Source organism: Trachemys scripta, chromosome 7 (genome assembly GCF_013100865.1).
Source record: "Trachemys scripta elegans isolate TJP31775 chromosome 7, CAS_Tse_1.0, whole genome shotgun sequence".
NCBI classification, from domain to species: domain Eukaryota; kingdom Metazoa; phylum Chordata; order Testudines; family Emydidae; genus Trachemys; species Trachemys scripta.
Window position 1 is genome coordinate 33,519,872 of NC_048304.1, and position 20,064 is coordinate 33,539,935.

Here is a 20,064-nt window from a genome sequence, read left to right on the forward strand (position 1 = left end):
CCCGGTGATCGGGTCCTTCCGCCCAGTGACTCCAGTCCAGATGGCCGGCGCCGGGCAGAACTTCGGGCCTTGCCGGCGATCTTCGGGTAAATACGGAGACTGCAGCATTCGGCTATTTCCGGACAGAGACTGTCCCGCTCGGGCCTTTCCGGAAGGAGACCGCTGCGCTGGGTTTTTAACCCATTCGTCTCCAGCGAGGCTGCCCCTGGAAACAGGGGCAATTCCCAGCACTCTCAACTGCACCAGGGTTATTTGCATACATGTACATATGCAAATTTACAGCTATGCAACCCAAAATACCCACTAATTTACTCCTCACGCCCAGGAATTCACTGATTGCAAGGGGATCCTGCGTCCAAAGGTGAGATGCAGCCACTTCTGGAGTGGGGCACCATTGCACTAATTCCAGTGTCCTGCCATGTAGGAATGACAGCACCGCAGCAGAGAGGCGGAGATGTTCTCTCTATATCCCACTAGACTTGGGGAGCTAAATCCCTCATTTCTCTCTCCCCACACTCTGGAACCAAAGCCTCGGCACGCTCTCCCCCCTCCCCCCACCCCGGCCGTGTTAACAGTGATCCCTGCACTGCCCCATCCTAATGCAGGCTAGCCCCAGCCCCTGCTGCCCCTAGCATGCCTTCCTCTCCCCCACCCCAGTGCTGTGGCCCCTGCCCACAGCCTTCTTCCCCCCACTCCCTACCACTGCTGTGTGCCTGCTCCCCAGCCCTGACAGGAAGGAGACAGGAGCCCAGCCCCTGATGCCAAGGCTTTATTGCTGCCTCTCACAGTGTTCAGCGTCTTGTTGCTCTGGCGCAGCCAGGAATGTAAACGAAGCGGGGAGAGCAGTGTCCTGCTTCTCCAGGCTTGGTCCCAGCATTGGGGGCAGCCCTCAGGCTCCTGGGGGGAGAGAATACCCCCAGATAGACAGGCCCCATTGTACACATGTTCTGGGAATGGGGAACCGAGTGAGGGTGGACACAGGACAGCCCCAGCCCTAAAGATGGGCTGCCTCCATTAATACCCACATGGTCCCCCTAACCCATGAGTTCCCCTGCCAGACATCCCCCCCTCCCCCCGGCCCTCATGCAATGAGGACTTCAAGGCAAGAGCCCCAATCCCAGCACCCTCCCAGCTGAGCCCCTGGGCCCTGGTGGTGGGAGCTGCCAACAGGCCCTCAGCCCTGCCCCACCACTCTGACCTGTGCTGGGCCCTGAGCAGAATCCAGGCCTGCCCCCCAGTGTTAATGAAGCAGGTCGCATTATTAGCACGCGTTAGTGCCAGGAGGTGAGGGAACCCTCTGGCTGGGCCTGGCTTGCTGGGGTCCATGTACCAGAGCTGTCCAGGCCCACAGGCAATGAGGCTTGGTCCCTGCAGTGTCTCCAGCTCAGGCGCAGCCCCCAGCCTCCTGGGAAGAGAGGGAGGCAGAGGAGAGCGAGCAGCTGTGGGGGAGGCTGCCCCCCAGCACCCGCCACTGGAAGATGCTGGTGTCCTTGCCCCCCAGTGAGACCAGGTGGCTGTCATCATTCGTGAAGCGCACATTAGTCACATGGCTCCCGTGGCCCCCATACACGTGGCTGGGCGCCTGCAAGAGAGAACAAGGGAGTGGGGTCGGGGTGGGGACTGCCACTGGAATACCACCCCACCCAGAACCTCCAAAGTGTTCCCCAACCCCCTGGTCGAGGCTCTTGGGCTCTGCCACTACCCCCAGGACCTCCCAGAACCACAGTTGAGATCCCCCACCCCACTCAGAACCCCCAGAGATACCCCATTCCCCTGCCCAAGATCCTACAGAGACTCCCTGATCCCCTGGGATGTCCCCCCATAGAGTCCCCAGTTCCCTGCCCAAGACCCCCTGGGCATCCCTGTGCCCCAAACCCTCAGGGCAGTCCCCAGCCAATGGGCAGAGAAAACCCTAGTTAATCTTCCCCCTATATGCCTCCTCTCACCTCAGCCCTGGGGTCAGGGGTTAATTCCCCACCCCCAGTTTCAGCTTGGCCCTGGCACAAGGTTAATCCCCGCCCCCCCTCCAGTCTCAGCTTGGCCCTGGCACAGGGTTAATCCCCCCCATCCCTGCCAGTCTCACCTTGGCCCTGGCACAAGGGTACTGGAACAGATGCACCTTGCAAAAGTCGTCTGCCACAGCGACTACACGCTCGTTGTGGGAGCGGCACAGGGAGTTGATGTCTGTGCCATCCGAGCCGTCCGGCCACACACCTGCAGGGGAGACACACGACATGCACAAGCTGTTAGTGCTCCTTCCTGATCATGGCTCTGAGCCCCTGGGACCCCTTCCCACCCACCCCCCCCGCTACACTCTTCTCCCAGGGAGCCCTTGTACCCCAACACTCGCCCTCTCCCCCCACACCCCATGGGGCCCAACCCTCACCAAAAACGTGGAAGCCCAGCACGCAGGTGTACGATGCCCACTCCCGGTCGCGGCTCTCAAAGCGATTCCTCAATAGCTTGCAGCCGCCAGCCACATCCCCTGCAAACGGGGGAGAGATACACGGGGTTAGGGTCTCGCTGCAGCGACAGGCACTGCCACATGAGGGCACAGCTCCCAGCCACAGGTACCCAGGGGACAACACACACACTTGTCCCAGGGCACCAGAGCCACCTCCACCCATGACGGAGATTTATGGACGGGCCCACGCACAACGAGGGCGACTCACACCCAGGCCCCAGGGTGACGGGCTCCTGAGCAGTCCCCTTCCCGGCACTCACAGTAGAGGATCTCGTAGTCTCCAGAGTTGGACATGATGAACTTGCTGTCCTTGGACCAGTCCAGGTGGGTGATGAAGCTGGAGTGTCCCTGGGGGGGAAGGGGAGGAACAGGGGCATCAAAACCAGTTACTCAAGGACCCCCCAGCCCAGCCTCAGGCACCTCCCGAGGGGGTACAATCCAAGGGCCTGGAATCATACACCCCCCTGGCTCCCAGGACCCGCCCCACATCTCCCAGAGACCCTCTCCCCTTCCCTCCTCCACCTTTGGTTCAGTGACCCACTCCACCATCGCAGTAGTCCCATCCCTGCCAGCCTCCTCCTGGCAGCCCTCTCTCCTTGCCCCCCCCTCACCGTGCAGCGGCCGAAGCGGCTGTACTTGCGCTCCCCCTCCCCCACGCTGTAGATGTAGATGAAGTTGTCGTGGGAGCCGATGGCCAGGAACTCACCGTCTGCAAGGGGGAGAAAAGAGGGGTGGGAAGGGAGCCACGTGGGGGGCAGCTGCAAAAGNCCCCCCCGCACACACTCACCGTAGCGCTGGGAGCCGGCAAAGAAGGCACGGCTCAGCACGAAGGGGCGCTCAAGGCCCCCCGAGCGCTGCTCCAGTCCCTGTGCTGTTGCCATTTGCTGCCGGAGGGAAAAGAGACCCTGTAAGGGTGACGGGCAGAGTCTGCCAACACCTTTCCCCAACTGGGACCTCCCCACTCCTTAGGGAAACCCCATCCCCCTGGGAGCCTATCATGGGGTTGCAATCCCCAACCCCAGGTGAGTGACACTCTTCCCCCACTGGGAACCCCCCTCATTGGGATCTCACCATGGGGGTGACTTCCCTATCCCCCTGAGCCATGGGCCAACCCTCCCCCCACAGGCTCTTGAGCTCCCAACACTCCTGGTGCCTCCCCACACCATGTAGAAGGTTGTGCAGATGGCTGGGCCCCCCAGGGTCCCCTCACCACGTAGAAGGTTGTGCAGGTGGCAGTGCCCCCTCCCCCCCTCGCCGCCTCACCACATAGAAGGTTGTACAGGTGGCAGTGCCCCCCAAGTGCTCCCCACCCCCTCACCACGTAGAAGCCGTAGAGGTTGTGCAGGTCGCGGTGCTCCCAGCCGCCCTCGTGCAGGGCGTCTTTATACATGGTCACCTCGGGGCCGTTGAACACGGATGGTTCATTCATGTCGTTCCAAACGTACAAGTTCTCCATGGAGGCCTGGGGGATGGGGGGGCAATGAGACACAGGCAGCACCCCAGTCCTCCTGCCCCACCTGGGAAAAGCTGCTGAGTCAAGGGACAGCCCAATGCTGGACCCCCAACCTGAGTGTGGGGACAGCTCACCCCATGGCTCCACTCCCCGCCCATGGCCCCACTTCCACCCTACCTCATATTGGTCGTAGGAGAACATGTTGGCCCACCAGGCACGCATCTCAGGGTTGGTGAAGTCAGGGTAGCCAGACGAGCCTGGGGGGGAGGGGAGGGGGGGAGAAAATGGGAGGATTAGTGAAACCCTAGGGACTCCATGCCTAGCACTCTGCCAGGCACCCTCTCCTGGCCAGCCCCACCCCGACCCTGTCCCGGGCCACAGCCCTGTCCCCCATCCTAACAGCATCCCCAGCTCACCTGGCCAGCACCAGCCTTCATAGTCGCTGCCATCCTTGGTCTTGACATAGAAGCCACGGGAGCGGATCTCGTTGTGGACCCGGTACCCGCTGTCCACCTTGATGTGCGGGTCCACAATGGACACCATCTGGGGGGAGGGGCCAGAGACTTGAACCGGGCTTGAACCAGAGACTTGAACAGTCCAAAGGGGGGGGGGGGGCAGGCAGGGCAGGGCATTCCTTGCCATTCAGGCTGGGCTCATGGCCATGTACCCCTGCAGGGACCTCACAGAGGGCCTCCTACTGGCAGCCACCCCAGTGGTTCAAGGTGGTGGGGACATCTCCCCTTCTATCTCTTGGCCCAGGACGCTGCAGGGCTGGGGGAACCGACTGAGGTCCCCAGTGAAGTAGCCCCGGGGAGTGCAGGTGGGCGCTGGCGGGGTCGGGGAGGGGGGTGTTGGTGAGTGTGCACCAGAGAAGTTGGGTTGGGGCAGGCGCCTTGCTGGGTGGGCGCAGAGAGCGCCGGTGGGGTCAGGTTGGGGGGGGGGGGGGGGCGTTGGTGGGCAGGCCCCGGCAGGGTAGGGTCAGGGGGACGTTGGTGGGTGGGTGCTGGAGAAGTTGGGTCAGGGTTGGGGGGGGATTGGAGGTTGGGGTTGGTGGGCAGGTGCCGGAGAAGTCGGGTTGGGGGGGGGGCACTGGTGGGTGGCCGCCAGAGAAGTCGGGTCAGGTTGGGGGGTGCACGTTGGGGAGCAGGCGCCGGAGAAGTCGGGTTTGGGAGGGATCAGTGGGTGGGTGTCAGAGAAGTCGGGGCGGGCACCGGTGGGGTTCTCACTTTGCGTCTCTTGGCGGCCAGGCGCCCCAGCATGTTGCGGGGCTGGGGGAACTTGTTGGGGTCCCAGGTGAAGTAGCGCTTGCCGTCGGTGTGCTCAATGTCCAGCCAGATCACATCGCAGGGGATGTCATGCATGTCGAAGCCATCATCCACGGCAGCCACGTCCTCCTCGTCATTGTAGTTCCAGCGGCTCTGGTGATAGGCCATGGCAAAGAGCGGGGGCAGGGCCTGTGTGCCTGGGGCAAATAGGAATCAATACATGGGGCGCCCCACCCACCCCATGGAGCCACCTTTCCCTTGCACCCAGATCCCCTGACAGGGCTGTGTAGAGACCCCCCAGCCTGGCCTGACACAGCCCTCCCCGCCACCCCCACGGACCCATCAGGGTCACATAACCCCATCCCCACTTCTCTGTACCCATCAGGGCCGCGTAAACTCTTCCCTCCTCCTGTACCCGTCAGGGCCACATAACCCCTCCCCTGGCCTATACCCACCAGGGCCACGTACCCCCACGCACTGGCCTGTACCCACCAGGGCCTTGTGGCCCCCTCTCCCACCCACCTGTACCCGTCAGGGCTGGTAACCCTCCCCCCACCCAGGCCTCCCACCAGGGCCACGTACCCCCACCCACTGGCCTGTACCCACCAGGGCCTTGTATCCCCCTCTCCCCACCACCTATACCCATCAGGGCTGGGTAACTCCCCCTCCCTGGCCTGTACCAGTCAGGACTGTGTACTGCCTGAAGACATCGGTGGGCGCAGGCCCCAGCAGCAGAAAGACATCGATGATGCCGCTCTCTGACATCCAGCGCACATCGGTCTGGGGGGTCTCGCCGCCTCCCTGCATGTAATCCAGCATCTTCCCAAACAGTGTCTGCAGAGGGAGTCATCAGCAATGGGGGGTAGGGGAGTACCCGCTCCCCCAGTGTCCCCCTCCAACCAGAGCCATCCCCCATTCCCACGCAGTACCTCACTGGAACCACCTTCCTTCCCCCCGTTTGGAACTACCCCCACACACACTATCCCCCCAGGAGACAATTTCTGAATCCCGCCCTGCCAGCCCAGCAGGAGCCAGTGCCCCCATACCTTGCCAGCTGTGTTGGAGCTGATGTCCACCCAGGTCTCGGCGGCATTGAGCCAGAAGATGCCCAGGGTGCGCTGGGTGTTGTGGGCCAGCAGGAGCGGCACGGAGCCATACAGTGCCATGGGGTTGTACAGCTCATATTGGAATACATCCAGATTGTAGAGGCGGTACGGGTCACCCCCCCTGCGGGGACACGTCAGGTCACTGCCCTGCCCCTCCCATCCTCAACCCTGAGAGGAACAGCATCCCGTCCCCCAACAGTCCCTCAGCCTCCTCTCCCCCCAGCCCCAACAGGAGCAGCATCCCTGCATCGCCCATGGGCCCAGACAGGCACAGAACCCCCCGCAGCGCCAATGGGCCCCCTCCTCACTCAGTGGTGCGCAGGCGCAGGTTGTCGGCATGCTCCGGGATCCCATAGACGTGCTCAAAGCCAGGCAGCGAGAAATCCAGCCCCACCGAGGTCGGCCCTGGAATGAGAGGGTTGTGATAACGCTGCAGCTCTCAGCAGCCCATGGGGTCTGGGGCAGCATGGCACCGCCAGGCCCTGCCCAGAAAGGGACCTCCTTGCCTCAGCACGATGCCCCCATGCTGGCTGTGCAGGCTGGGGCCCAGCGTCACTCCCACTGCCAGTGCCACCACAGCAAAAGGCTCTATGGGGCAAGGTAGGCATTGGTCTCCTCCAACCAATGGGCCTGTCCAGCCCAGTAACACCCTCTCTGGGTCAGACCAGTGGGCCCATCTAGCTCAGTAACACTCCCACCCGCCCCGATCAGAGCAATTGGCCCGTCTAGCTCAGTAACCCCCACACTCCAGATCAGAATAATTGGCCCGTCTAGCCCCACACTACCCAACGGTGGGGTCAGGATGGCTCTCACCATTGGGCTTGCTGTCTGTGTGGGTCTTGAACGTCTCTTCCCAGGAACCCAGCTCCTCTTCAGCCCGGTTCGGCCCGTCCGACACCTCCTCTGACTGAGTGGAATGGAAGTTAGACAGGGGAGCTGCAGGGAAGAGTATGGGTGCCCCCAAGCTCCCATTCACATCCACGGGGAACCCTTCTGGGGGAACAGGCCAGCCTCCATATGCATGGGGCACGGTAGGCAAGTCCTCTACGTGCCTTTGCACCCAGTTACTGTTCAGCTACCCCCTCCCACAGAGGCTCTACCCCCTCCGCCATACAAGTCCTCCCAACCACAGCCCCCTGAGTCTCTGCACAGGGCCCCCACCCCCTGCTCCACACGAGTCCCCTTCTCTTTCACACACCTTTGTGCTCTTCTCACTGGACTCCTGGTCCCCAGGCAGAGCTGGCTCGGTCTCCTCCCCGGCTGCCCCGTCCTCCGGGGCTGACTCCTTTGGCTCCTCCCTGAAAGAGGCAGAGGGAAGAAAAGCCGGCTCAGCACCTGCCCCGGGCACCACTAGGGCACGGCAGCGCCAGGGATGACGCCCCAAGCTGGGCACAGCAGCATCTCCAGGGCAGGCAGGCACCGTTAGTCTCTAGAAGCAGGAATCACTCACGCACAGGCTGGCACCAGGTTAGCGGGGACGGGGGGCGAGAGGGGACAGCCCAGCCTAGATGCACCCAGACTCTGCAGGGAGCCCCCTGACCTGACTCTCTCCCTCCGGGCAGAGCCTTCCCTCTATGCCAGGGAGGGTGCTGCCCCCATCCTGACGCTCCACAGTCCAGGGGGCTGGGTCCCCCTGCTAACATACTCGGGGCAGGTCTCATCGCCCAAAGGGAGAGCAAGCATCCCGCCACCAGCAGGGTCCTATGGAGCTAGACGGCTGGGGCGGACACCGGTGTAAAGTAGGGTTCAGAGAGTCTCAGATTGGGGCTACAATACCACGGTGAGGGAGGGGACAGTGCCAGGTGTCTCCCAGCCCCAGGGCAGCCCCTTCCCTGACAGCATTCATTGGAAGATTGGATTCAGTCTGAGGGGGGCAGGGTTGGGCTCACCTGTCCCTGCCACCACCACCCCCCGGATACAGCCACTCCCCCTGCATGGCCCCTGGGGCAGGGCACAGACCCTCTCCCCACCTGATCCCCACTCCTTCCTCCCCCAGGAGACACAGCCCCTCCCTGGCCCACCCCCCTTGCCCTGCCTGGCCCCCAGGGGGACAAAGCCCCTCCCCAACCTGCCCCCCTGGGAGGAAACAACCCACAAACAGATTCTACCTGTCCAAGTCCACAGAGCCCCCATGTTACCTTCCCCTAGCTCCTGCAGGTGGCTGCCCAGGCAGGCCCCTGCCCTGAGCAGCTAGGGGGTCCCATGCACCTGCCGGCTCCCTCCCTGTGTGTGTCCTGCCTGCCTGGCACAGCCTGCCACCGGGGCAGGGATTAAGTCACTGAGGGTCTGGGGAGTGCTCAGAGGGAGCAACCCCCCCCCAGACAATGAGGCAGGGGGTGAACACCATCCCCCTGGGATTAGAGGAGGGGGGAGGATCAGCCCCAGGGCTCCCCAAATCTGGACACGGTGGGAGGAGGAAGGGATTGGTCCCAGGGCTCCCCAGCTGTACTACTACAGCCCCCGGCTACGGGCGGGTTGTGGGGGTCAGAGACAGTAGCAGAAGCTGTGGATTTACCTATAGAAAAGGCTCTTGATCTTATCCCACAAGCTACCGACCGAGCTACTAACTTTATCCGAGAAACTGGGGCCGGGGGAGGCACAACCAACAAAACAGAAACAGCGAGAGTCAGTGCATGGAATTCCAGACAGAGAGATCCCCGCCCCCCCTTCACCTGCCCCTCACCAGGCCCTGCGCCCCAAGGAGCACAACAGATGCAGCAGGGACTGCTCCCCCTCCCAGCTGTGCCTCCTAACAGAGTCACAGCAAGGGGCTGGGTCCCAGCCCCTGCCCCCTCCAGCCCCCCAGCGACCAGCCTTGAAACCAGCCCCCAACCAGGGTCTCCAAAGAGAAGAAATCGAGGGGTTTGGGCTGTTCATCAACAGCTTGAACATGGACGCTGCCTCACTAGAGTGCCCCCCCTGCTGGGAGAGGCCAGGGCTGGAGTAGCTGGGAGCTCTCCCTGCAGAACACCGCACTGGCCCAGCCCCCTATATGCCCCCTGCCGGGAGATTGAGCGCACTAAGCTGAATGGAAGCTGGTCACCCCTCAGGGATCAGAACCCTGGTGGCTCTCAGGGACACATGCCCACCTGCAGGGAGGCACTCACAGCTGCCAGGGCTACGGGCTGGAGAGGCCCAGAGCTGAGCTCCCCTCCCCCTGGTACTCACGAGTCCTTCCGATGCCGCAGGTGCTCAAAGTGCAGCAGCCCACGGGGGTTGACGCTCAGCACCAGCTCCCGCCCGTGCAGCAGGTCCATGCGGAACGGCTTCCCTGTCAGGATCAGTTTGTGTCCAGAGTCGCCCAATGAGAGCTCCACACTGTTCTCGTCCCGGCCCGTCACCGCCAGCCTGGGGGGCAGCAGAGAGGGGATGGAGGGCAGAGATATGGACAGGGGACACAGTTAGCCTGCAGGGCCAGAGCCATGGGGGACCCCCTGCCCATCCCCCCATATCTGCGTACTCAGGGAGCACAGCTGGAAGAGCAGGCCCAAGGGTCCCCCGCTGTTAGCCCCACAACTCCCCCAAGCACAGCAAAGGGGGTCCCCCTCCCTGCAAGGCCTCTTACCAGGTGGTGGGTGGGTCGCGCACCAGCACATCAGGCACCTCGTAACGTGGGCGCAACGGGCTCAGCTCATTGATCTTGATGCGTGTCATGTTCCCCTGCAGCCCGTACAGCTCCAGCAGGAGTGGGACCTGGGGAGAATTAGTGTCAGCCTCACACCAGTCCCAAGGCCTCCCCTCCCCCAGCATCCTCCATCAGGGGACACGCCAGTCTCCCTGGCCAGAGGGAACCCTGGGAATCGCTTTGAAGAGCTGGGGAGTCGTGCATCATCCTGCTGTGCGGGGTGGGAGGGGCATGTCCTGGCTCCCAGCTCTCCTGCTCCAACCCACTGGCTCCCACTCCCCTCCCAGCACTGGGAATAGAACCCAGGAGTCCTAGTTGCCAGTCCCCTTGCCTCATTAGGCCCCACATCTCTCCCAGAGCTGGAGACAGAACCCAGGAGCAGTAGTTAGTCCTAAATCTGAAGGTGCCGTAACGCCACTAAAATACTGATTTTCTTACACAAGAATTATTAAATGAATTCACATTGTAGTTGTATTCTGAATGGCTAAACCAGGCCTGGCTGAGGACTAGCAGGTTATCCGAAGTGATGTGTCCAGATTAAAAACAACATACCCAGACACACACACATTTATGATGGGGGGGTGCCAGACCCGTGCAGATAGGAGGGAACTGAATTGAGGGACATACCGGTGACTCCAGAGAGGTCTGGCTGCGTGTCCTGGCTGCTCTAGGGTTACCCTGCTTGAGTCCTTTCCAACAGGGTTCCTGCCAACCTCTCCACCGCAACTCATCTGGCCACCCCAGTCCCTGCTCAGTAACCAGCTGTGGCCTCGGCAGCCTTTAGTCTCCAGCTCTAATGCCACTCCCCCAGGACTCACCCACATTGTGTCCTGCTCACTCCAGGGCACACAGACCCCCCGCCCCCCCCCCCCCCACACACACACACCCTGGCCCCAGAGCTGAGCTGCCCAGAGGCAGCGGCTCATGTGACCAGGCCAGAGAAGGAGCTGTCGAGCCCCTGCCCCGGAGGGTGAGGGTCATGTACCTCTGCTGGCTGCACTAGACGCTGCCACTCGCTCTGGAGCTTTGCGAAGTCCAGAAGGACCATGCATGCAACATGCTGCTCATTGTGGGTGAGCGGGTCCCCCAGCAGCATGGAGGCTCAGGGACCAGGTCCCCTTATGGCTCAACTACAATATTGCCACTGCTGCTGAACAGTACCAGAACAGCTTCCACTGCGACGCCGCCACCACCGCCAAGAAATCCTGACTCCCACCCAGCCTCTGCTCTCATCGGACCCAGGACCTGCATCTCAGGGCTGGGCCCTAGCTTAGCCACAGGCCTTTCGAGCCCCCACCCCGAACTGGGCCCCCCTCACCTTATTCACTTCGTTGACAAGCTGCAGTTTCATGGAGTCCTGGCTGAGCTGGAGCGACTCCAGCAGTGCCCGGTAAGGGGAGCTCCCGGGCTTCACGCTCCTTTGACGCCTGGAGACAGGGGGAGGGTTAGAGCAGCCAGCGCCAGGTGCAGCCTCCAGGGGAGTAGCTCAGCCTGGCTCCCTGCTCTCCAGATCCCAACAGCAGCACAGCTTGTTTGTATCTCTGTTCCCTGCCCTGGGGAGAGCTGGGGAGAAAATCCAGGCTGGGAGCTGCACAACAGCCCACCCCGCACGGAAACCCACTGCAAGGGGGAGTGGCCAGAGAGAGCAGCAGCTCCTGGTCCCACCTAGGGGCCATGATCCTCCCAGCCCGGTCCCCTCCACTCCTGCTGCCTGCCCTCGCTGTTCCCCCTTTGCTTTGTTCAGCCCTATGTCCCTGCCCTGCTACTCACTTGCAGAAGGAGCTCTGCTCACATGTCTTGAAGTTGCTCCTGTCCACAGCAAAGGCAGCAGCGAGGCAAAGAGCCATCCAGGCGAGAGCTGCCATCCCCAGCCTGGAAGAGAGCAGGGGTCGGAAGAGGCGAGCTCTGGGGAATGCCCAGCCCAGCACATGGGTTTCCCAGAGGGGGCAGCACTGGTTTCAGGGTACCCAGCACCTGCCCTGAGTCAGGGACAGCATTGGCCCCTTGCTAAGGTTAATGCCAGTATGTGTGTGGACAGGGATGGGACTTGGGGGGAATTAATGCATCTGCATCAGAGTTAACCCCAGTGCCAGGAGAGGAGAGACAGCACTGCCCCCCTTACATGGGCACCATGGGTCGCAGGGGGCAGTTCAGCACAGGTCCTGCCCTAGAGGCACCCACCTGCAGCACTTGGCACTCAGGACAGGGCAAACATAGCCGCCAGAGCCCCTCATCCTGCCAGACTCTTGTGAGAAGCCCATTTCCCTACTTCCCAGGGCAGAAGCCTCAGGTGAGCCAGATGAGCCATGGGACTCATTAAAGGACCTGCTATTGGGTCCCTCTGCCCCACGGGCCCCTCCGACATGCAGACAAGGGGCACTGGGAGAGGTTCTACCTGGCAGTCACCCTCGCTGGGGCAGCTCCTGATGCAGCAGGGGGAGAAGATGAAGGACAGGGTCCCTTCACGCTGGCACGGAGCAAAGGGCACCTTCCTGCAGGAAGCGCTTGCGACACAGGCCGCAGGGCCATGCAGCACCATGTGAATGGGGCTTGCTACTCGGTGCCAACCAGCCACCCTGTTACAGCATGAACTCTTCCCCCCTGCATCAGGGCAAATCCCAGCGCTGCGGGTCTGGACTAAAGGGCCCCAGCAGAACTGTGCATGGGGAGCCCAGTGCTGGGATAGCAGAGGCTGCAGGACACGACTGAGGGGCACTGGCACAGGTAGGGATCAGGGAAGGGCTTGGCCACACGAGCCTACCCGTTCCTTCCTACCTGGCCCCACTACACCCCTGGAGCCCTAATATCGAGCCCCCTGCCACCAGGGCTAATGCCTCCCATTATCCTGGGGAAGGGAACAACACCCCCAGACCTCCACTCCCAAGGCTACTCCCACCACAGTCCCTCCCTGCCAGAGCTGGCCCCCAGCATCCGCTGGGACAGGGGATTTTAGGGCAGCAGTCGGTGCAAAAGGCAGAAGTGGCTCGGGGGGTGGGAAGGGATTTTCAGGAGCTTGAAAGCCCCTCACCCCCCCCAGGAGACAAGGGAGCAGAAGGTAGTGGACAGCCCCAGGGCACTGCCAGCCCAGGCTCTGAACCAGCTGCCCTGGGTGCAGTTAGCAGGTTCTGGCTGGACCCCAGTGGACGGACCAGAGCGGGAGTCTAGGGGGCAGCCTGAGCTTTGGTTGGGGGTGCTGGTATTGGGGGGAGCGAGGGGGAAGAGCTAATATCTGAGGGAGGGTTTCTGGGGGCTGAGCACAGAGCATGTGTGGGAAGGGGCTGGTATTTGGGGGTCTCTGTGGGTGGCCAAGTAGAGGGTAGTTGGGCTGGGACAGGAACCGAGAGGAGGGTGCTTAGGGAGGGGGAGGGGTTGGTAGTGGGGGGCTCTAGGGTGGGGGCGGAACAGGGGATGCTGGGGGAGAGGCTGGTAGCTGGCGGGGGGCCCTGGGCCGGGCGGGGGAGGGGGGACGGGCTGGTATTTGGGGGGCCTGGGTCGGGGATGGTCTCGGGGGACCCAGGGCCGGGGCCGATTGGGATTCGGGGCCCTAGCGGGGGCGGGTTCCTGCCCCGGGGGGTTCTGGGTACCGGTTCCCCGCCGGCCCCCACTCTCACCTCTTCGACGCCATCTTGGATCGAGCCTGACCCCGCACACCGCCCCCGCCAGCACGGCTCGGTTCCCCATTGGCCCGGCGCGGCCTGAGCCCCTCCCCCCTCGCAGCTCGCCCGCCAGCCTCGTTGCTGAATTATTTGTACAGGCCCCGCCCCGGTCATGAATATTAATGATGTCGGTCCCGGACGCCCAGGTCCCGTTCTGTTCTGGGAGGTCCCTGGGCTACAGCCCGGATGTTCCGGGCCCCAGGCCAAGGTGACGCCCAGCGGCTGCTGCCCACGCCCAGGGGGTCCCCTGCCCTGGCGAAGGGATCGCGGCTCTGCTCAGTCCTGCCTGAGCACTGTGGGGCCGCGCACCGCCGGCCCAGGCTCCTGAGCTCGGGCAGCACGTGGCCAGCTGGGGGTGCTGACACTTCCGCAGGGTCACCCTCGTGGAGACAGAGCCTCCAGCTCCAGGGAGCCCAGCAATGCTGAGGGGGACCGAACAGGCAGCTGGGGCAGAAGTTACCGCTGCCCCGTGACCCAGACACACGGGGGCTCAGCTCAGAGGCAGGAAACAGATCTGGCTCAGTCATCGCTGGAGGAGGGGGCTTCCGCTGCCACCCGCACACACAGTCCCCAACGTACCTCACCACATACCTACCCCCCCCTCGCCCCTGCGATCACACAGCCAGTGCGAGGCAGAGCTGGGAATGGAACCCAGGCATCCTGCCCCCCACCCCACCCCATCTTCTGCTGGCAACACATCCAGTCACAACCCCAACCCACTCACACCAAGTCCATGTGCACAGCTCTCTCAAACACAGAGGCCCCCAACATGCCTCCGCTCCTTTACTATAACTTCCTCAACCCCCAAGCTGCAGGTCCTGGGGCCTTACCCCCACCCCCCAACACCAACTGCAGGGGCAACAGTCCCTTCTCAGTCTTTATTTTGAAAAGGAGAAGGAATTGGCAAAGGCAACAGCAGATTGAGCTGTGTGGGATGTGGTACCCCTTCGTCCCCCTGAATAGCTGGAGTCTTCAGACAATTCCTGTTCCATTGATCCCAAAGCAGGATGTGGTTGCCGGCCATGACAATAGAGAGATGGTGGCTCGGAGGATGATTGAACCAGGCTGCGCCAGCACACAACCCCTGCTAACCACAGCAGAGCCCATCCAATAGTGGTAGATGGAGGTGGAGGCTGGTTTTGGCCCCTGGGTGTCTACCCTCTGTTGAGACCCCCTTGTCCACAGCAGCTCTAAAAATAGAGCAGGAACAGAATCCACCCAGGCCCAGCTCAGCAGCACCAGGGAGTGGGGGGAGAAGGTGGGCTGGAACAGAAGTACTGAACACATCTGTATGCCCCACTTCCCACCCCCAGCCAGTTTCTCTAGCTGGGTCCCAGGGCAGAGACATGACCTTGTGGCCCTGCTGTAATTCCCCCACAAGGGGTGGGGAGACAAGAGCCCAGCAGCCTGGGAGCACTTGCAGTGAGCTGATGGGGCCTTGGGACCTGCTGAGCATGCTCAGTGCCTCACTGTGGGTGGCCCAGGGCCCTTCACTACCCCAGGGCAGCCGAAACCTGGGCCATCAAGCCCCTTGGAACCAGAAACTAAAGCTCCCAGTCCCTGAGAGAAACTGACAAGGGGGTGGAGTTTCCCCAGTGCCAGCTGCACCAGCTCCTGCCTGTAGCTCCAGCGACTGTGTGGGAGGTACCGTGACCCCCTCACTGAACCCTGGGAGAATTTTACAGTTACTCTTAATTGATTAAAAAAAAAAAAAAAAGTCAAATGTCCCATCCCCCCCCACTCAAGCAGCCACTGCAGTGTCTTAGGAGTGAGGCAGGAGCTAAGTCTGGGACTGTCCTGAGATGGCAGGGGTGGCTGTGCCGTGGGAGGAGTCCAGGACTGTCCTAGGATGGGGGGCAGCGCTAGGTCTGGAAGCGCCCTGACAGCAGCCCCAGGCGGTCGATATTCTTGTGCAGCACACTGTGCAGCACGCAGAGGTACTTCCCAACGTCACAGTCACGGGAGAAGTCGCGGAAGAAGAGCCCCTTATCGGCCTGGAAGGTGAACTTCTGGGGTAGGGGGCTGTTGTCCCGCATGTAGTCCCAGACGCTCAGCAGCAGCAGATGCACCTCGAAGGGCGCCAGCTGGTGGAAGATCTCATGCATGTTGCCAAGCACTGGCGGCAGCAGGGAGCCCTCAGCCATGCAGGCCACCAGGGCGCAGGAGGCGTGCAGGTGCCACGGTGAGCTGGTGGTGTCACCGTGACGTGAGGCCTCCCAGTGGGCCATGAGGGTGGCTAGCAGGCCACGCAACAGCACGGAGCAGTAGCACAGGGCTGGGGGGCCGGCTGCCACCAGCCGCAGCAGCTGGAAGAGCAGCGGGTTGTCACGGAAGCGCCTGCAGATCTGGATGTCGCGCTCCACCGTGCTGCGAGTGTGCTCCTCGGGCGGCCAGCCCAGCTCGCTGTTGGTGACGTCAGGGCAGACGCTCTCCACCAGCACCACAGCCACTGCCTTGGCTGCCTCGGGGTTGACAGCCACTGTGTGGGCCGGGGGTTCAGGCGCACCGTAGCGCCCGCCCCGGCAGCAGCGCAGCAGCAGGCTCAGGAAGTTCTGGACATTGTGCACAATCTCTTCAGGCTCCTGCCGCCGGGCGGGCTGGGGTGGCTTCAGCCCACGCCCAATCACCCCAGCATGGAATACTGACCACACACTGCCAGAGAAATTGACGGCAGTTGTGAAGCGCCGGTTGATGTCCAACAGGGAGATCCTGGTGCCTTCCAGGCTGGCATCATCCCCAGCAGACAGCTCGGCCAGGCCTCCAAAGAGCTCAGCATTCCCTGGGTGCAGGGCTCCCTCCACCAGTTGCTGCAGGATGGCCTTCATGGCAGCTGGAGAGGCCCCACTAAGACGGGAGAGCAGCCGGGTGCTGTAGCTGATGCCCGTGGGGCACTGGCGGTGCAGCACCAGGAAGAATTGGTGCACGGCTGAACGGATGATGACAAGCAAGTGAGCCGGCCGGATGGTCCGGGGCAAGGGACAGACAGAAAGCAGCAGGGAGGCAGCCTCGGCCACTTCGGGATTGCGATGCAGCAGCAGCTGCCCGAGGTCATAGAGGTGCAGAGAGAGGACAGCCCCTAGCTGGGCGCTCATGGAGGCAGGGCCCTCCCCCTCCCACTGCACAATCAGGGCCAGGTTGTGGAACAGCTGCACCATGTGCTGCTCCGACAGCCCCCCCATGTGGATCTGGCACACGCACTTCTTGACAGTGGCTGGCAGCAGGTCGCTCATGCAGGAGCTCAGCACAGCGTAGAGCTGCGTGGCCAGGCCCAGTTCCTCCTGGCTCCGGGACAGCGTCAGCAAGTAGAAGAGGGCGTCAGTGGTGCAGCTGGGAGTGCAGTAGACTGAGAGGAGCCCCAGCAGCTGATGCTGCCACAGGAAGCGCTTGCGCTCTAGCCGCAGCGTCTCCACGCAGAGCTCCCGCACGTGGCCCTTCAGCTCATCCAGGAAGGGCACAGCCCGGGGCGGGGCGTCCCCCAGGCTGGCCGAGCCCCGGTTGTACACCAGCTTCTGCAGGTTGAGCAGCAACAGCTGGATGATGCGGTCACAGGCCTCGCGCACGCTGTCATGGACGGCCAGCCCTGGGGTGGTGATGACCGAGGCTGGCATGGCCGTGTTGACCAGGAACTGCAGGATACGGTAGGCCCCTGCTGACGTCTGGCAGATGAGATGCACTACAATGCTCACCATGTTCTCCAAGTCCTCGCGGGGCAGTGCAGCGAAGTGCTGGTGCAGCTGGCTCAGCACGCTCGGCTTGAGGGAGTCCACCAGTTCGGAGGAGATAGTCCCCAGCAGCATGGGCGACATGACGGCCAGCTGCAGCAGGAAGGGCACTGTAGCTTTCTGCTGCTGGTCACGCACGGGGCCCAGGCTCTCGTGGAACATCCGCAGCAGCTCCTGCTTGATGCTGTCTGAGTGGCGCGAGGCCAGGTGGCCCAGGATGCCCACCACCGAGGCAATCTTGGGCACCCGCTTGTCAGCGGCAGTGGGGAAGAGCAGGTCGACAGGGGCTGCCCCGTGGACGCAGAAGTCCTTGAGGCCACAGGAGAGGACGCGGCTGATGATGGTGTTGGGGAAAGAGGAGCCAATGTGAGCCACCACCCAGTCGAAGTGCGGAGAATGCTGCACTGAGGTGTCCAGCAGGGCATCCACACAGGCATCGGGGCAGGTGCTGATCATGGAGGACAGGCACTGGGTGTAGATGTCCATCAGCGTCCGAGTGGCCTTGCACGACATCCACAGCTGCAGCAGCTCATTGAGGCTGGAGGCGTGGGGCACACCATGCCGCCCTGCATACTTGCTGCTCAGCTGCCCCATCAGGTCTATGGACCAGGCTGAGACCACAGGTGCCCAGGCCTTGGGGTTCATGCGGACAAACTCAGACAGCACATTCTGGATCTCTTGCACAACGTCGTCCAGGTTGGGCCCCTGAGCCCGCCTGGCACCCAGCCCTCCCTCACTGCTCTCCAGCTCCAACAAGTAGGTGCAGACATACTCATCGAAGACATTGCGCAGATGGTCCAGCACGGCGCTGCGCGCAGGTGGCAGGCTGCGCAGCAGCAGGATGGCACAGCGGGCATGTTCCTTGATGGTTAGCTTGTTACCATGCACAGGGTCCACACCGCTCAGGAAGGCTTTGATCTCCTGGGCCAGCTCCTGGGAACTGGGAACAAGAGGGGGAAGCACAGATAGCATCAGGCTGCAAGCAGGGATGTATGTTCCAACCTCCCCTGAAGCCTGGATCCCAAGTCTCCTCACCATCATCCTCATCACCAGCTCTCATGCTATGGGGGGGGGGAGGGGCTATCTAGTGGGTAGGGCACTTGACTCAGAACCAGGGCACCTGGATTCTGTTCCTGGCTACAGTGGGGATGGAAAGGGTGCCATAGGGATAAGTGAGCGTGAGGCACCGCAATATTGCAGAGATGGAGAATATATACGTATCTAGATAGCAGCCTGACATCCCAGAAGGATTCTGAGCTCTGGAGCACAAGATGCGGGACCCCAAAATTCACTCCCACGTGGTTTTAGCACCTGGAGAGATGGGGGGGTCCACTGCACTGTGGGGGGGGGGGGGGAAGAGGGAGAGCAGGCCCAAGGATTCTGGAGTGGCCGCCAGTCATTCATCCTAGGAAGGGGTCGCCAGCCTGCAGTTCCCTTTCTCGTGCATTAGGAAGTCGATTATAACTACATTATATCCTACAACCCACTGGGGCTGGGCTTTAAACCTTGCTCCCCCAACATCAAGCAGCACCTGATGACTCAGGAGAGAACAGACCCATAAAGCTGTCATGGGGCTCCAGGACTTAGAGAAGAAGGGGATTTCAGGAAGGGATTGTGATCAGTCCCTACCTGGTAGGGAGGTACCTAGCTGGGGCAGTTGGATAGCCTGGTCAGATGGGTTGTGGGCCTACAAAACCTGGAGAAAGGGGAATTTCCTGCTTGGGAGGTCCCTGCCAAACAGCAGAGGAGTCCTGGGGATTCTGGCTGGGGATCAAATTCCCCGGGTAGAGGTGGGGATTATGGGGCTCCAGGTGAAGGGGGCAATGGGGATTTCCTGCTGGGCAGCTGGAGGGAAAGGGTCCCTGTTCCTGGGAGGTGGGATCTAGTCAGGAAGGGGTGTGGGGAAGGAGGAAGGTTGATAGGTTCAAGACCCCAGACGAGAGTTCCCTGTGGGGGGCTTTGCCAGGGAAGGCAGGGTCCCTGTGGGAGGGGTTGTGGCTCTGGAGGTTTCCCTATGCGGCATCCCTGTTCCTGGGGTTCCCAGTGAGAGGTCCCTGCCCGGGGGGAGGGGCTGTGGGACTCAAGGCCTCGGGGGTTCCCAGTCGGAGGTCTGCTTGGGGGCTCCCGGTACCTGAGCGGCGGGTGGGCCCCATGGGCCGGGTTCTGGGGCGGCCCTGGCGGCGCCGCCCCCGGGGGATCGCACAGCGAGGACATCCCGGGCCGGGGGGGGGTCCCGGTGCCAGCACTCAGGCTCGCTCCGCGCCTGCGCACTGAGGGAAGGTGTCACAGCGAAACAGCCCCTCCCGCACCCGGTGCCCGATATGAAGGTTCCTGCCCCGGTACGTTGGGGAGATGATGATCAGGCCAGGGAGGGTGCAAGGTTGGTGGAAATGGGCTAGATGGGGTGTCTCACTAGGGAATGGATTTGGGGATCTGGCTGATGGGTTGGGTGCTGAGCTGGGGGCAGGCCAGGAAGAGATGCTCAGCTGGGGGGATTTGGGGGTTTGGATGGTGGGTCCTGCACTGGAGATTTGCCACCTTCTGAATTGTGGGGAGTAGGGAGGCTCTGAGGTTGGTGGTGAGTTGAGGGTCTGGTCTGGAGAGAGAGAGAGAGAGAGATATCTCTTACCTGGGGCAGGCGGATTTGATCTGGGATGGAGACTGAGCAGAAATCTAGGCTGGGGGCATCTAAGCCTTGTTGGGTTCCCATGCGAAAGGGTTTCACTTTTGGGTGTCTTCCCCCATCCCCCAGCACAGGAGGGTTTGTTATGGT

At 62.3% G+C, this 20,064-nt stretch overlaps 3 protein-coding genes across 3 annotated transcripts; all 3 read right to left on the bottom strand.

The window, feature by feature from the left end:
- Positions 1 to 753: 753 nt before the first annotated feature.
- On the bottom strand, positions 754 to 3,221 carry EML3 (EMAP like 3). The gene is made up of 5 exons (XM_034775663.1): positions 3,076 to 3,221; positions 2,725 to 2,812; positions 2,387 to 2,485; positions 2,084 to 2,214; positions 754 to 1,582 (listed from the first exon to the last, which is right to left on the bottom strand). The coding sequence occupies exons 2-5, from the start codon at positions 2,756 to 2,758 to the stop codon at positions 1,385 to 1,387; spliced, it is 462 nt and encodes a 153-aa protein (XP_034631554.1). The 5' UTR covers positions 2,759 to 2,812; positions 3,076 to 3,221; the 3' UTR covers positions 754 to 1,384.
- GANAB (glucosidase II alpha subunit) lies at positions 2,855 to 13,609 on the bottom strand. The gene is made up of 17 exons (XM_034775674.1): positions 13,525 to 13,609; positions 11,684 to 11,785; positions 11,232 to 11,340; positions 9,854 to 9,981; positions 9,457 to 9,636; positions 8,804 to 8,869; positions 7,487 to 7,586; positions 7,102 to 7,195; positions 6,597 to 6,693; positions 6,229 to 6,409; positions 5,863 to 6,016; positions 5,144 to 5,379; positions 4,334 to 4,460; positions 4,095 to 4,174; positions 3,783 to 3,926; positions 3,076 to 3,348; positions 2,855 to 2,884 (listed from the first exon to the last, which is right to left on the bottom strand). Exons 1-17 carry the CDS (start codon positions 13,536 to 13,538, stop codon positions 2,855 to 2,857), a joined length of 2,115 nt encoding a protein of 704 aa, XP_034631565.1. The 5' UTR covers positions 13,539 to 13,609.
- An 824-nt stretch (positions 13,610 to 14,433) lies between these two features.
- On the bottom strand, positions 14,434 to 19,551 carry INTS5 (integrator complex subunit 5). The gene is made up of 2 exons (XM_034775664.1): positions 19,423 to 19,551; positions 14,434 to 18,231 (listed from the first exon to the last, which is right to left on the bottom strand). Exons 1-2 carry the CDS (start codon positions 19,503 to 19,505, stop codon positions 15,432 to 15,434), a joined length of 2,883 nt encoding a protein of 960 aa, XP_034631555.1. The 5' UTR covers positions 19,506 to 19,551; the 3' UTR covers positions 14,434 to 15,431.
- Between the last annotated feature and the right edge of the window lie 513 nt (positions 19,552 to 20,064).